Raw genomic sequence first — 16,899 nt, 5'->3', positions numbered from 1 at the left:
ATTGACAAGCTTTCAGCTGTTCAAACGAGATTTTACAAGTGGTTTCCCCAAATTCAACACAAAAAGCCACTTTTAATGACTACTGCAGTCTCTCAATTATTCAACCACTTCATGACAAGTATCCTTAGTACTATTAGAGCTCCCTTTATGACCTGCTGCAAACGTGATGCCTAGCCAGACACCAGCTTCTGGCAGCGTTCCTGAGGTATCTTAGCCCATTCTTCCTGGACCCCAGTTCACTAATATTCTTGGGTTTGCATGCTCCAACCACCTTCTTCAAACCCCACCAGAGATTTTCTATGGGATTTAAGTCATGCGACAGTGACGGCCACTCTAGAATCTTCCAGGACTTCTTCTGAAACCAAGCCTTGGTGGACTTTGAGGTATGCTTGGGGTCATTGTCCTGTTGGAAGGATTTCTTGATACTTGATTGAATCCATCTTGACCTCCACACGCTGCAGGTTCCCAGTGCCAGAGGAAGCAAAGCAGCCCCAGAGCATCACATAGCCTCAGCCATGCTTCACTGTAGGCAGGGTGTTCGGTAACGCTTTATATTAAGGTCCTTGTAATAACCATTAATTAACAAGTAATAAGGCCCTTGTAAGCCCTTACAAGATTCTTATTAACATTTTTGTGTGTTTATAAGCTTATATAAGTGTTAATAATGGCATTACAAACACCCATGACCCACCCATTATGTCTTTGCCATGCCTTTATTAATCTTATTTTGTTTGCTTATTGATATTAAAATATACTTTATTGCTCATCTATTATAAGTTAACTATAAGTTAACTATGCTTTTTGCAACTACCGGATCTAAAGCGAGAACAATGCCTTATTACTTGTTAATTAATGGTTATTAAGGACATTATTATAAAGCGTTACCGGGTGTTCTTTTCAGTGTATGCTTCATTTGTCCTCCTCCAGACAAACCGCTGAGCCACAGGCTTGAAAAGTGGCTCATTTACATGGTTGTGATCATATTGGAGCCGACTTTTCTTGTGCTTTTGGATCAGTAGTGGTAAACGTCTTGGAGTTGCAAACTGAAACATCTGTGCCTGTTGCCACCAAGTCTTTCTGGAGGTCTTTTAAAGTCACTCGAGGGTTTTTGACCACCTGCCTCCTCAGGAATCTGGTGGCAGCTTCCTGTTGACAGCTTCTTTTTTCTGCCGCGTCCACGTGCCACTGTTCCTTTATCTTTGAACTTGCAAACTATGCTTCCAACTGTATCTCTAGGAACATTCAATGCCTTTTTTTTGTATCCTTTTCCTTGTTCGTGCAAGGCATTTGTCTCTTCTCTTAACTTTTTGGACAATTTTCTGGACTATTTCAAACATGCAATCAAACGTGACCATCAACAAACCACAGTCCAGGTATTCCAGACAACACCTGATTTTCAAATGTGTGCTCTTATGAGAGATTCTATTCAAGGGGTTGAATAATTCTGAGACTGCAGTAGTCATTAAAAGAAGCATTTTGTGTTAAATTTGGATAAAACTCTTGAAATATATATTTTTTTATTGAACTAATAAAAAAATGTACATTTTAGCAATAACCTTAATTTGCAATGGAGGTTTAATCATTTTGATCTCAACTGTATATTATTCAAAGCACATCCTACACAGTCCAGCCTTACTTGTTTTCCAGGAAATGTTACTGTGAATCTGGAGATTAAGTTATTTGCCCAGACTCACAAATGAAGCGTCTTTTTAACTACGCCTTTGGGATTAATTGGAGAAACCCAAACTGAGGTGACTAATCCCAGAGGCCTTGTTCCTCCCAAAGTCTCCAGACAGCGATCTTGATGAGGATGCACCAATCAGATTAGTAGCATTTCCTGACTGGTCATATAAAACAGTGTCTATAGGAGTCTGGCTTGCTGCATTTTGTCTCATGTCAAAACATTCCAATGTCCGTATTACCATTTAGTAGGCCACAAAGATTTAGTATGTCCCAAACATAATATGTCAGTATGCCATTAATACTAGGATGTCTTCCTGCATCTGGTCACTTTTTTTTCAGAGTGCAAGCCAGCATGCTTTTTTAGCTATTCTGACCCACAATCCTCCGTGCAGCATATACATGAGCAAAAAATATTAAAAACAAGTGATTTGGAACATATCTATATTGTTTATCATTTCTGCAAATGTCAATTTATCAGGCATAGTAATCCTTGGCCGTGCCTGTGTAATTATGAGTTACATTAACCTGTTAAAGCGCCTTTACCATCATATGGAAATACTATACTTTTTCTAGATTTTTTTAGATGTATTTTATTATCATCCTTCCAGAGTTCTGAAGAATAGACATACTGAAGTTGTGTATTGTAAAGAAGGGCATTCATGAAAGTGCAGAAACCTGCAACTTGAAAGATAGGTTACTGTACAACAGATGACTTCCAATAACTGGCAATGACTGGCAATAAATGTTTTTTCCCCCTGGAAATGATCAGTTACAATTCCAACAATGTTTTATATATGTTAAAATTCAGTTTGAAAAGGATTTACATGCATAGTAAAGACTGGAGATCAATTTATTCTTCCTTCTGGGCTCTGAACAAATAACATATTGTGCCATATACCAGGCTATACATATTTAAAGCTGTAATAATCCATCTTTTTTTATAGGGTGACAGGTTTGTCACTTTTTGCAGTGGAGTTCTGCCTCCAAGTGGCCAAACAAACAAAACAAAAAGATTTATTGATGATTTTCCACTGACTGAATGTAGGCCTACTGAAACTTTTTGAATAATGATTCCGTTTTCTTGCATCCTATAGTATAAAATACAATAGAATAAAAAAAGTGATATTGGAGCAGAAACAAACATAATAAATAAAAAAGGCATGACGTAAAAATGATAAATACACAAACGAAGTTATTAAACTTAACATCAGAAGCCTGTTTAAAAAGGATGTCACTACAGCTCCATATCTGCTCTCATATTGGAATAAATACATAGAACACACTAATTGGAAGAAGATCTGGCTATTACCCAACTGATATTTGATAACCAATAAAGTGAGAGAAATCAACATTCAACATCAACATTTCATATTTATAAATGTAAATTTGCTCGAAGAAAACCATTTTTTGTTGCCTTTCACAATGAGCTCAGGCAGTACATCGCTTCTATTAAATTCTCCAACAACCAAAAAGCAATTAAAACTGTTGATATTTGTGAACTATTAAAGATATTACTGTAAGCTCCTCCCCCTGGCGTAGAATATGCATATGAAATGCTTTTGTAATGAATTGTATGTTTCTTTTGTTTGTGAAACAAAATTGTAATAAAAAAATAAAAACAAGTTTGAAAACGATGCAAACAAACTTTAAAAAATATATTAAACAGACTCGAATACCTTTTCCGTTCTGGACAAACCCTCCCTCATAAATTCATCATTCATAAATTTGAAACAAAGTTGTAATAAAAAAAAGTAAAAATTAATAAATAAAAAAAACAAGTTTGAAAACGATGCCAACTAACTTTTTTTTTTTTTTTTTTTTTTTTTAAATATGAATGACTTGTACTCGAATACCTTTTCCGTTTTGGACAAACCCTCCCTCATAAATTCATCATTCATAAATTTGAAACAAAGTTGTAATAAAAAAGTAAACATTAATAAATAAAAAAACAAGTTTGAAAACGATGCCAACTAACTTTTTTTTTTTTTTTAAATATGAATGACTTGTACTCGAATACCTTTTCCGTTCTGGACAAACCCTCCCTCATAAATTCATCATTCATAAATTTGAAACAAAGTTGTAATAAAAAAGTAAAAATTAATAAATAAAAAAAACAAGTTTGAAAACGATGCCAACTAACTTTTTTTTTTTTTTTTTTTTTTTTAAATATGAATGACTTGTACTCGAATACCTTTTCCGTTTTGGACAAACCCTCCCTCATAAGTTCACCCAATCACAGCCCGTACTTTTTGAGAGACACGCCTTTCCGCCAATCAGATTGCTACTTGTGCGCCTGTAGCGAGCCGGTTTCACGTCATCATCTGGTTCTTGTCTGTGGAGTTTGGACCTCGTTGTGGCGCCTCAAAAGATTCACAAGCTGTAAGTACTTTACTTATTATGTTCTCCATTCGTCTTGTTGCTTTTATTGTCACTTTCGGTTTTATACGTCTTCAAACGTAACTGCACCCAGCGTAAGTGCTTCAACTGAACTGTATATGTTTCGCTTACATGAGACAAAATGGCTAACGTGTGAGAGCTAATGTTAGCATGCTAACTACTGTAAGCTAAGCTATTCAGATGAAACGAGGCTGCTCTCTAAACCAGGAAGTGCAAACTCTTAAACTTCTCCGACTTCAGCGCCCTTTTTCTTTAAAAGTCATCTTTATTTGATGCCGCACAGTTTGTAAACCCAGTTGGAGTTGAGGGTTGACAAAAAAACAACGATAAAATGACACTTGTTGACGGATTTGATTACTATTTTGCTATGGTTTCCATAGCCGTCTCGATTACAAGCTTTCTATTTCCTGATAATGACGTTATAGCTTCACCATTTTATCTCTGCGTTTCAATAACCGCCATACTATTTAGTATGCCAGGAAACAAATGTTTCATGTCCCAATATTATATATAATTTGTCAAACGCGCTATGCCAAAAGTCTTACTATATCCAGACGGAGTTTGTAGAATTTAAGCAGACCCACAATCCTTTGTGCGGCAGAGGGTCAAAGGTCAAGTTACAGTGTTATAGAGAGCAACTGAAATTATGTATTTCTGTAGGCCAACCTGGAAGTTTGCATCATCATGTGGTCTATTTAGAATTCTCCAAGGTGATTTTTGCATTGGATTTTGGCCCATTGCAGAAAACAAGCTCTGTGGCAAATACATGTTTTGATGTTTATGCCTTTTGTTTAGCAGGATAATCTTCACAAATAAACACCGCTTTTATTACGTTTGAAGCGTTAATGCAGCTGACATACAGTACAGGACACACACTTACACTTTTTTTTTTTTTTTTCAAATTTTACTACACTTTTTCTTTATTTTCATGACTATTTACATTGTAGATTCTCACTGAATGCATCACAACTATGAATGAACACATGTGGAATTATGTACTTAACAAAAAAAGTGTGAAATAACTGAAAACATGTCTTGTATTTTAGATTCCTCAAAGTAGCCACCCTTTGCTTACTAGAATATAAGACATGTTTTCAGTTATTTCACACTTTTTTGTGAAGTACATAATTCCACATGTGTTCATTAATAGTTTTGATGAATCACAATGTCAATAGTCATGAAAATAAAGGAAACGCATTGAATGAGGAGGCGTGTCCAAACTTTTGGCCTGTACTGTAAGTGTAAAGCTAATGTTGTGTTATCACGAACTACACCACGGTTGCATGACTTCGACACAGCCCTTATGCTTCATTCTCTGACAAGTTACCCGACAAGCTAGATAAAGCGTTTTAGATGGTTTATTAACCTAATCTTTTCCATTTAAAGAGCACTGAGTAACACGACGAGAGGCTGTAAAATGGATTAAAGAGAGAGTTCCTGTCTGTGTCCGGCGTGATGATATTTAATGTTCCCTACAACCACTATAGTCTCATTTAGCCACTTGTTAACAACCCCCTTTTTAAAGACGCATAGAAACTTAAAAATTCACATGTCAGGTATTTACTAATGTATTTTATGACTCGCAACAAAACATGAACATCTCTTAAGCCTTCGTTAACCACAGGCATTATTTTAGGTAACTAACTACAAACCCATCCACAATCCTAGTTGAGTTTAATAGGATACACCTCAGGGTGCTGAAATGCTAACTTACTTATGGATTTAAGAACTCATTCCTGTGGCGCTTTAGTATGTCCTAGTTGTACGTACATACTTTGTGAGGGTAGCTGCGGTATGTACCAAAAAGAAAAAGCATGCAGCTTCTGTTATTACAGAATTGGGTTGACTTATTTTCTTGTCTTTCTAGAGAAGAACACTGGTGCAACAATGGTGAAGATCTTCATTGGGAACCTGTCTCAGCACACTGGGAAGGATGAAATTGAAGCTCTCTTTACCAAATATGGTGCAGTAACAGAATGTGCCAAGTTCCAAAACTATGCTTTTGTCCATATGGAAGACCGTAAGTCGGCTACCAAAGCCATCCGTGAGCTCCATCTACATAAGCTGGATGGCAGGCCCATCAATGTGGAGCCCAGCAGGGGCAAAAACCAGGGCCCTGTGAAGCTCCACATAGCCAATGTAGAAAAGGGCTACGATGACGAGCTCCGTGGTCTCTTTGAAGAGTATGGCACAGTCACAGAGTGCGCCATTGTCAAGAACTTTGCCTTCGTACACATGAACAACTCAGATGAGGCCATGGATGCCATAAAGGGCCTGGATAACACAGAGTTTCAAGGTAAGTACATGTGACATTCTATGCTTAAATTAAGTGTCCATATTGTGCTTTTTTGGATTTGAGAGACAATGATTTTCTCTCTCACAGGAAAGCGCATACATGTCCAGATATCAAAAAGCAGACCCAGAGGGGAGCAGGAGGAGGATGACTATCCACCTCCACCAGGCAGAGGAGGCTATGGGTATCCTCCTCGATACCCAGGCGACAGGCCTGAGCCTCCCTACAGAGGGCGCATGTCTGCTTACGCTCCCCCGCCTCTGCCACCACCTCCACCACCACCTCCCCCAAGACGACCAGCTTATCTCGACCATCTGGACCGCGGCTATGGTGAGCGAGACCCCTATGGGATGGTCGACTACTACGAGAAATACAGAGCCCGTCCTTACGCCGCAGCAGGCTACAGTGACAGGCGTTCCAGCGCACCCATCCCCCCTCCGCCTCCTCCCTCTGCGATGGTGAGAGAACGTCTTCTCGACCCGTACGAGCGGCGCTCACTCCCCCCGCCTCCTCCGTCCTACATGACCAGGGACCGAAGCCCCATCAGACGAGCCCCCCCTCCTCCCGCTCCATCAGCTGGTAACGGGTACTCCTACGAGCGGTCCCGGCTCTCCCCGGTGTCCAGGGCTCCAATGTATCCAGCTCCCAGACCGAGGGACGCCTTCCAAGACAGAGGGCAACTGCCACCGCCACCATCTCGATATGCAGGCTATTAGGCACACAAGTGTGATTCAAGGTGAGAACACAGAGTGGATGGTTTGTGATACGATGACTCACATTGATAAGAAATTGGCATGATTGAGTAAATATGTTCCAAAATTGATTTGAGAGCTGAATGCGTAACTTGAGGTAGAATCACGCTTTAAACCATCACCAGCAAAAGCTTTATTCTTGCAAATCTAGTTCAGCCATGAGCTCAATATACAACTACTAAATTGCTGGTAGAATCCTAAAATACTGCTGCTTGAACATCAAAGATGAGCTTTGCGCGAATCCTGAGTAAAACACGTTCCTTGACATGTGTGGTGTGCTCTCTTTCCAGGTTTAGAATATGACGATCGTCGTTGTCTGCTGATGTACGTGGCGCTATACATCCCCCTCGTCTATGGCGGATTGCGTTGCGTTCGCCTGAGACTTACTGGAAGATACCGTATTGCAGACAGCCTCGTACTAAAAACCTATGATTCCATGTCTACAGTTCACGTATTCTTCTGAGCTGTTTATGCCTTTTCTGTTTCTCTGCTTGTTTTACTGTTCAAATCCTTCAAATGTTTTGCAGAATAGGATGCTGGCTTAGGTGCTTAGTCTATTTCAGTGTGACGCAGTACTGTTCATGGCCAAAATCAATCTGTCCTTCAAGCTTTCTAAATGGCCTCCGGGAAACTGTGACATAATTTCACAGCAAGGGAACTCTTTTTAAGTGGAAAAAATAGTCTTTGTAAACAAAATTATTCAGCTAAGACTAAGGGTTTTGGTTAATCACAAAATGCTTATCTAAAAATTAATGACAAAATTCAGTGTAGGGGTGCTTTATCGTAATACATGGTTTGGCATGTTGTAAAGTAATCTCTAAAATTTGCGACACATGTTAGCATGGCAAATCAAAAGTTCCAGTGTGGTTTTGTTCTTTTTAAAGTTTGTGTTATCTTTTTTGCGAACATAGAATCTATAGCACCATTATGTATGATTTTATTTACTTTATAAGTTGCTTTTCATTTGAAGGCTTTTTAATAAACAAATCAAACCAGAAACTACGTTTTAACTGTCGTATTATTCCTCGTGGGGTAGGTCTTTCAGTCTGATGACTCGACAGTCAAACGGCTGGGTGTTACTAAATATATCTGGTGTGGTGAATAGTGGTTTACGCTTAACAGGCTACAGTTTAATTCTTCACACCCTTTAGAGTTATCTGCTTGACACATGGTAGGCGTATCGCTGGCCCTGTTTAGTTCTGGTGTAAATGCAGGGAAACGCGAGACATTAACTCCAATCCAACCTGCTTCCATTAAATATTGCGCTGATTCACATGAGCGTATGGCTGTCTGACATGATAAAGGTCATTGTCATATTTGACTATGTAGCATGGTGTGCATATATGAAATAACGACATGATAGAGTCTGTTTTTGTGTAATCAAGACCCTCCATGGTTTGCTGAGCAACCCATCTTGTGATATGAAGCAGGAAACTTAATTCTTAAGTTTGACTCGGCGGTTTTGACAGATTGATTTCTTTTGTTTCTTACTCAAACTCAAACTAGAGCTCTAATGAATAGTTGAACATTTCAAAGCCCTGTTAAAGACATTTACATTCAAATCTAATGCTCTTCAGCTTTTTTCTTTTATGCATTCTGTTTAAACCTGGTATTCTCAACAGTTGCAGAAAAAGATTAGGCTGTGCGATTACTCTACCTTTTTTTTACAGAAGTAGATTCTCATTGATTCTGCATAGGTTTGTTCCAACTCGTGTGGTCCAAACATTTTAAATAACTCCATATTTTGTAAAGTCAAAATGTATTAAAATAATTGAATTAATGTTTTTTGGCATTTAGCTTTGCAAAACTTGTACAACAGTCACAATAGGCACGTACCAGTATTAACAGGGTGGTCTAGCAACACTATATATATATTTCTAAACAATGGCCATTTATTCCAAGGAATTATTTTATCTAAATTGAGGATTTTGTTCAATGTTTTTTCCCACCATTATTTTGCCTGGGGCTGTGATGATATCAGAAAATATGAAGCTTCATTCAAAAACCTCAACAAAATTTCAGAATAAGGGGAAAAAAATGCATGAAATGTCTTCAAACTGCCTGTCTGTTTTGCCCCTGGCGCAGAGGGAGCGGAGCCTTTCCTCGCTGAATGTATCTATCGCCTACCTTGTGTCAAGCAATTTCCCAGAAGCAGAACAATAACTGAGCTTTGCGGTGGCCCACATCTCTGTCGACTTGCGACAATTGTTCTTTATCTTGATTTGCATTCTTCATTTCTGTCATTAAGTTCACACTTCATAATAGTCACACTTTAAATTAATGTGTTTACCATAAACTTGTATGACTTTATATGTATAGTACAAATTGCATGCTGTCCTGGTATTCTTAGTTTCTGTGCTCTTTGTAGGTTGTTAGACTCTATGCAGGAGATGCCAGCTCATGGTAAGTCGTCCTTGGAGGATAGGCAGTATCCAGGACAGAAGAGGTGGGTATTGTTTTTATTTTTACTCCACTACAAACACCACTTACTGATAAATTGGTAAATTGTCTCTGGCTTCTCTCTGAATGTTTTTCCATTCATACTGCAGTCTTAAATTGCACTTTAAAAGACATGTTTCCTACTATCCTATAAAAGTAGTATTCTGTGTTGTTAATACATTAACCTACATATGATGTAATTAAGATACAAAATAGTTGTGATCAGTAAGTACAAATAGGATGCTGACTCTGTCTCTTTGTCTACAGTCTGTCTCTGCTCTGGCAGCTGTAAAGACTCATGGAGTTTCAGAACATAATGAGCTGGGGAGAGATGGGATCAGACAGCCCTGTAGTTAAAGGTAAAGCAGTACAAGTTCACTATGAAGTCCATAACGGACTTGTCTATTATGTGAGCTTTGAGCCAAGTGTTTGCTGTTTTTACAGGAAGCGGATTTTGTCCTTCGGTGAAGAGTTTGGTCGGTTGGTTGGTGTGGTGGAGGGAACTTCCTGTCCTCGGAACGTATTCCATCTTTGTTCTCTGTAACTGATGACAGCGAAATAATGAGTTTCCTAGAGGAAAATTAATTCAATCATTCATCAGTCCTACAGATCACAATTTGGACTGGTTCTTACTGACTTAAGACATATCTTAGATTTGTGGCTGGTGGTGGCAAATGTGTTGAAATTCTGTAAACGGTGCTAATGGGGAGTCGATGAGGAACCTTTGTCTCGGTGGACACGATTCAACAGTAATGCATTTTTAATCAAAGTCTGTGTCCGGAGAAGTTATCTGTGAAGGGAAGGGTCAAACTCTGGACTTCCACACAGCAGAACGCTGTTCGTGTTCCATATAAATACAAGTCAGCGTGTGCTTATTTGAACATTTTTCTTTCCTTTTTAAAAAAAAATATTTTGTAACAAATGTACTGATTTTAACCAAAACCTTTTCCTTAAGCTAACAAGTAGTTTCTATTGTGGCGGCACATAATGCTGTGTTACAGCAATGAGGGAAATGTTTACTTAACTTTATATCATGGTCATTGTTAAGTTTTTCACAAAATTCTTCATGTTTTGCTATTATCTTGACCGTTAGCTATTTTTGATCCTAAAACTACAGTCATGTAAAAAATTATTAGACCATTGTTTTCTTCAATTTCTTGTTCATTTTAATGCCTGGTACAACTAAAGGTACATTTGTTTGGACAAATATAACAAAAAAGCTCATAAGAGCATAATTTAAGAGCTGATATCTAGCCATTTTCTTTAATTATTTGGTTATTAAACAAAAGGCATTAAAATGAACAAGAAATTGAAGAAAATCAAGGGTGGTCTAACAATTTTTCCATGACTGTATTTCATACAAATCCTTTACAGAGGTAACGCTACATATGTAGTTGCATGCCATAAATTCTTAGATTTTGTAACTGTTTTCAGAATGAAAGTAAGATGATGGTGAATAAACAAGGTCTGAAATGATGTCTTGGTCTTGGTCTCTGACTGTAGAATAAAAGGTTTCACTTTCCCTTCATATACAGGTGTGAGATACAGACTGTTTTCACTAAATTCAGCTGTAATGTCATACTCTCAAAAGATTTGGCAATGTCCTTTTCCTCCAGTTAGCAGAAGTGCTTATCTAGCAACAACTAGCATGACGCTGTTTCTTAATTGAGGAAAAACGCAACCAAAGAAAAATATTTTCTCTGTTCCCTTTTTTTAGTGGTTTGTGTGCTCAAAGTCAAAATGAGCTTTCCTCAAAACACACTGCCTTCTTCCCGGAATTGAGTTATAAGAAATAATGGGTGGAGTCTTTAATTATACAGAGGTTGTTTTATAGGATTTGCTGATGTGTGCCAATTGCCGCCTGCATAATAACCATCACATTCCAAATGTATGACTTGTACCAGTTGTTTCTGAACAACTTCAATAAAACTGCTGTTCTGCTTCAATGAGTAGACAAAGCTCTCATATTGTTTTTCCTTCTTGTAAATTCAATATTGTAAGATTCTCTAATCAGATGAGACTTTGTTCTGGGGTTATAAAACAAAAGCACTGATTTATTGACCGGACACGGACAGGATTCCCGACACTGACACTCAACTTTATTTTTTTTATTGTCTGACCATGTCATCAAAATCTTGATTGTTTAGAAAATGCTTTAATTTAACTTGTGTATACTCAATGTTGGGAATATACTCCTTAGAATATTTTTTTTAATCTGATGTTTGCCTCTACACAATCACTCATAATTATTCAAATAATCATGATCAAAGGTAGTGCAAACAACTGATAAGATAATGTGTCAATATACAGCGTGATTAAAAAATTATGTAAACTTTTGCAATCACATTTATAGTAAACAGTTAAGATGTGATAAGGTGTCAAAGGTTCATATTGATTTAGGTACCTAAAGTGTGAAAATGCTTGAATTATCCACTCAAAAATGTGTATGAACCCTGTAAATGTCGTTACAGCCAACTCGAATACAATGTTATGGTCACCCATATTTATTCTCCCTCGTTAGTTTTTTCTTTTTTTCTCACTCCCATTTTTTCCCACATTGCTTTTTTCTCCCCCATGTCCCCATAAGCACTCTTTAAATTCCATTATATTCCATTTATTTTCCCTCCATAAAAATAATTTCAAGTACCTCTACTTTCCTGATATCTGATAATATCTTTGTAAGTTACATTTTAAATTCAGAATTCACTCAAAATGGACTTTCTGTGTTTTATCAAGACTTGCTGTGAGTGAAGGAATAATACATCTTCACAACTAAGTAAAACAAAGTGTACAAAGTGTCACAAAGACAGTTGTGCCTTTTGTTTTTGTCAACTTAGTCACGGTAACCTGAGCTCAAACTGTCATACAAGAACTATTTTATCTCAAATAAATCTAGACAAACCGGTTTACAAGACACCTGGTACTTTACCACTGCTTTGTGTTCAGTTTCACTATTAGCTGGCAAATAAAGAACGACAGCATTTAGAAAAAAAAACAGTTTAATGTGTTCATATTGGAAATGTAGAAAGGAATACCATAAGCTTTTATAACATAATAAGATCACAGTTTAAATCCATAGACATGGGGCAATATATACAGCATGCATAATAACACTCTGATTTCACATTATTAAAAGGGCTCATATCAAGCTTGCTTTAGCTCTAATGTAACAACTACACAGCAAATAGTATTGCTTACAAATGCATGTCAGTAAAGTATAACAAACATCATGATCGACACATGATGGTCTCATCATTCTCAAGGGGCCCGAGTACTCTGAGTTCACCTGGAAAACTGTTCATAACACATGACCCTGTGTCCATGACGGGTGTCATACTAGGCACACATGGGCATGTCTCTCTGGACGGAGGCACCGCCAGCACCTCAAACTCCACTGCGAAGCTTTCCTTGGCCTCACCAAGTTCACAGATGATCAACATCTCATACTTATCGAACCGGATCAGAGCCTTGTCCGGGAGGTCCAGCTTCTCCAGGTAGCCCAGCGATGAGCCGTTCACTGACAGCTGTCCCCTCTGGCTCAGGTTCTGGATGCTGAACAGCATGTCTGGGCTCTTGGGGACGCGGTAGGCTTGGATGGCCAGCTGTTTGCGGGACACCCTGCCGTCATCCAGGGCGAAGGTGCAGGCCTGGGCGTCACGGCCCAGCCGGAGGGGGTCTTCTGCCGCATGTTCACTCTTGTTCCCCAGAGGAAGCAGCCTGTAAAGACCCTTACAGTTCTGCTGAGGGTGGTGAAGCTTGATGTGGAGACAAGTCAGATCCTCCTCTGTCTTCATTGTCTGGGACACATTCATTGTGGAAAAAAAACCTCCTGATTAAATCAGTAGAGGACGGCTTGACCTGTTGACCTTTGGAGATTCAGGGCTGTTGGGACAGAAGACAAACAAACCTTAGGAATTTTAGCAATCCAGTGAGATTTTTTTTTAGATTAGATTAGATTCAACTTTATTGTCATTGAACAGAGTACAAGTACTAGGACAACGAAATGTAGTTTAGCATCTAACCAGAAGTGCAGAGTAGTAAAGTGCTGGGTATTTACATATGAACACAGAGTATAAATATAGTGCAGGTATGAATTGAATATGCTATAGGATATATACAGTTATAGAAATATATACAGTGAAGAATGTACAGTAAAGCAGCAGTGCAGGTAGATGAATGGATGGTAATAAATAGTCATAAATAGTCAAAAACAGTCATTAATGTGGGAAGATACAGGACAGTAGGTGGGTCACCTCTGTGTAGTGTTCAAGAGGGTGACGGCTGAGGGGGGAAAAACTGAGATAATAAAAAAATAAAACAATGCATTGATTGTACTTTTCAGATGCCTTACCTGAGTGAAGTTTCCAATATGGGGGAAATACAAAGTGTTGCTTTTACTCCGTCCACAGGAAAGCTTGATCAATGTAGCCAACTCTAAGCACTAACTAACGGAGCTGCTGCCCGGAGACCGCTCCTTCTAGACTGCTGTTTTCCAGTTTCGTCACTCGACTCACAAGACCATATGCCATGCTGCTTTCAAGTGCAGATCCGGCAATAACAGTTGTCAATTGTGGGTGATGAAACGCAGTGGTAAATGGAAAGGGAAATTGGGGATTTTCTTTTCATTTTGTAAACATGAGCTGAGCATGGAACTTCTGTCCAAGAACTATGGATTAAAAATAGGAATATTAGCTGATTTCTGAGTCTTGCATAGACACACAAATGCAAGTTCAGTGGACCATCAGCCAAATTTACAAATATTTTAACAATTTATTCCATGCCAGGTCACTGGCTGCACTTTATAAAATAATTGTAAAAAAAAAAAAAAAAGACATGATGCCGTGGAAAACGTAAATAAATACAGTACAGGCCAAAAGTTTGGACACACCCATCTCATTCAATGCGTTTTTCTTTATTTTCATGACTATTTGCATTGTAGATTCTCACTGAAGGCATCAAAACTATGAATAAACACATATGGAATTATGTACTTAACAAAAAAAGTGTGAAATAACTGAAAACATGTCTTGTATTTTAGATTCCTCAAAGTAGCCACCCTTTGCTTACTAGAATATAAGACATGTTTTCAGTTATTTCACACTTTTTTTGTTAAGTACATAATTCCACGTGTTCATTAATAGTTTTGATGAATTTACAATGTCAATAGTCATGAAAATAAAGGAAAAACATTGAATGAGAAGGTGTGTCCAAACTTTTGGCCTGTACTGTACATAATGCATCCAATTCAGAATTCACTGTATACAATATACTGTGCTGTTTTCAGTTTAATACATGTCACAAAGGATAGCCAAATTATTGCATTCTTTACAAAAACGTAACTACATTTTGATAACGTCCCAACTTTTTTTTTTAAGAATAGGGGTTGTAAATGAACAGTTAATTGAGCTAAATATGATAATTTTGTGATTTATCTTTTTTGTATCATTCTAAAACTGAATATCTTTGGGTTTTACACTGTTTGCTGGAAATAAGAGGAATATGAATATCTTACCTCGGGTATGGGAGATTATTAGATTGCATAATTCTCTGATGTTTTCCAGACTAATTATTGGAAAAATAATTAACAGATTTAAAAAAAATAAAAAGTACTGTTGCACGCCAACTCCCAATGATTGTGCTGCGTGTGTCACTATGACTCTACTCACTACTATCTTGATTAAAATGTTTTGTTTTTTCCCCTTTTCTTGTCAAATATTTCATCACTGGATTTCTGTTCTCTAACATACGATTTTAAGACGAGCCCCTGAACTCAGCAATGCAGCAGCAGAAAGTCCCGGCTGATGTAAGTTGAAACAGAAAGGAAATTCCCACATGGTTTCACATTTACAACCGACTCAGTCAGCAATACAACAACAATAGCAGGGAACTTGGCCGTGCTATACAAATAAAAGTGTTACACATTAACGCAGGAAGATTGATTACGAGAAATCGTTATTCACTTACATTCCACAGCTGTGGAAGCTCCTGATAATGGTTAATGAATACGGGACAGGCTGAGTCTCGCCAAACTTGGGATGGGGTGGATGTGAGAAAAAAAACACGCCTTGTGGAGCCGTTAACTAAATAAAGCATGCAAAAGCATAGATCAGGTTATATATGAATGTTACGTACAGTAACATTCATATATAACCTATATATAACCTATAGGCCAAAAGTTTGGACACACCTTCTCATTCAATGTCAATTAAAGCTTGACCTCACTGTATAAAATGATCTGTAGTGACCACGAGGATAATCACAGCCTGATGAAACTTTACCACCACAAACTAAAGAAGATTCAGAAGATGTACGGCTTTCCCAGGTATTGTCAAATGGTTAAATTTTGCACAAAAATCTGTGTAACAAATGGCATCAACCCCAAAATCGCACACAAACTATATGAATTGCCTTCATATAGTTTAATCTTAATGCCATAAGACCTTATACACAAATTGTGTTATTGAAATTAAACTAAATTTTAGTACAATATCTGAATAAAACAACTCGACATACAGTACAGGCCAAAAGTTTGGACACACCTTCTCAGTCAATGTTTTTCCTTTATTTTCATGACTATTGACATTGTAAATTCATCAAAACTATTAATGAACACATGTGGAATTATGTACTTAACAAAAAAGTGTGAAATAACTGAAAACATGTCTTATATTCTAGTAAGCAAAGGGTGGCTACTTTGAGGAATCTAAAATACAAGACATGTTTTCAGTTATTCCACACTTTTTTGGTTAAGTACATAATTCCATATGTGTTTATTCATAGTTTTGATGCATTCAGTGAGAATCTACAATGTAAATAGTCATGAAAATAAAGAAAAACGCATTGAATGAGATGGATGTGTACAAACTTTTGGCCTGTACTGTATGTATTAAATAATGATATGAATATACACTTAACAAGCTGGTGTAAAATCTGCAATAAAGGGGAAAAAAATAAAACAAAGGGGATATGATAGGTTGTTGATGGTGTAAATGTTGGTACAGCCAACTTGAGTACAATGTAATGGTCATTCATTTTTATTCTCACTGGTTAGTTTTTTTCATCCATGTTTTTCACCTCCATTATATTTTTCTTTAACTCGTCTTTTTTTCACTCCCATTTTCCCTCTGTTAGAGATTAATAAAATTAGCAATCATCTGCATTATGACCTTTAGTAAAATGCTGCTTAGAAATAAATTTAGCAAAGCATAAAACACATTTTATATGCCAGGTACAGCACACAGGAATAAGAAGTATAATCAGAAAGGACATACTGAAAGCGCTTTGCACATAACCACATATTTGAGGGCAAGCAGATGAAAAACTGAAGCACCAAGA

General features: G+C 37.5%; 2 protein-coding genes across 5 annotated transcripts; one reads left to right on the top strand and one right to left on the bottom strand.

The window, feature by feature from the left end:
• Positions 1-3,960: 3,960 nt before the first annotated feature.
• On the top strand, positions 3,961-11,040 carry LOC131989657 (RNA-binding protein 4.1-like). Of its 4 annotated transcripts, none has more exons than XR_009395973.1 (6): positions 3,961-4,062; positions 5,948-6,376; positions 6,464-7,109; positions 9,494-9,571; positions 9,832-9,923; positions 10,009-11,040. XR_009395973.1 is itself a non-coding variant. In XM_059354954.1 (4 exons), exons 2-3 carry the CDS (start codon positions 5,968-5,970, stop codon positions 7,087-7,089), a joined length of 1,035 nt encoding a protein of 344 aa, XP_059210937.1. In that variant the 5' UTR covers positions 3,961-4,062; positions 5,948-5,967; the 3' UTR covers positions 7,090-7,109; positions 9,494-9,824. The 4 variants fall into 4 exon arrangements, 1 of the variants encoding a protein (XP_059210937.1); XR_009395971.1 differs by having other exon boundaries at positions 7,416-9,571; XR_009395972.1 differs by having other exon boundaries at positions 4,058-4,154; positions 7,416-9,571.
• A 1,505-nt stretch (positions 11,041-12,545) lies between these two features.
• On the bottom strand, positions 12,546-14,042 carry tifa (TRAF interacting protein with forkhead associated domain). Its single transcript, XM_059355282.1, has 2 exons — positions 13,916-14,042; positions 12,546-13,446 (listed from the first exon to the last, which is right to left on the bottom strand). The coding sequence occupies exon 2, from the start codon at positions 13,374-13,376 to the stop codon at positions 12,792-12,794; it is 585 nt and encodes a 194-aa protein (XP_059211265.1). The 5' UTR covers positions 13,377-13,446; positions 13,916-14,042; the 3' UTR covers positions 12,546-12,791.
• Positions 14,043-16,899: the final 2,857 nt, after the last annotated feature.

The sequence above is a fragment of the Centropristis striata genome, chromosome 17, assembly GCF_030273125.1.
Source record: "Centropristis striata isolate RG_2023a ecotype Rhode Island chromosome 17, C.striata_1.0, whole genome shotgun sequence".
NCBI lineage: Eukaryota > Metazoa > Chordata > Actinopteri > Perciformes > Serranidae > Centropristis > Centropristis striata.
The sequence above is the reverse complement of the archived record's forward strand: the minus strand, read 5'-3'. Positions and strand labels throughout refer to the sequence as shown.

Bases quoted from the DNA above. Each gene is read 5' to 3' on its own strand.
- LOC131989657 (XM_059354954.1), top strand. From the start codon at position 5,968: ATGGTGAAGATCTTCATTGGGAACCTGTCTCAGCACACTGGGAAGGAT. The intron at 6,377-6,463 runs GTAAGTACATGT...TCTCTCTCACAG, and splicing joins GGATAACACAGAGTTTCAAG to GAAAGCGCATACATGTCCAG.
- tifa (XM_059355282.1), bottom strand. From the start codon at position 13,376: ATGAATGTGTCCCAGACAATGAAGACAGAGGAGGATCTGACTTGTCTC.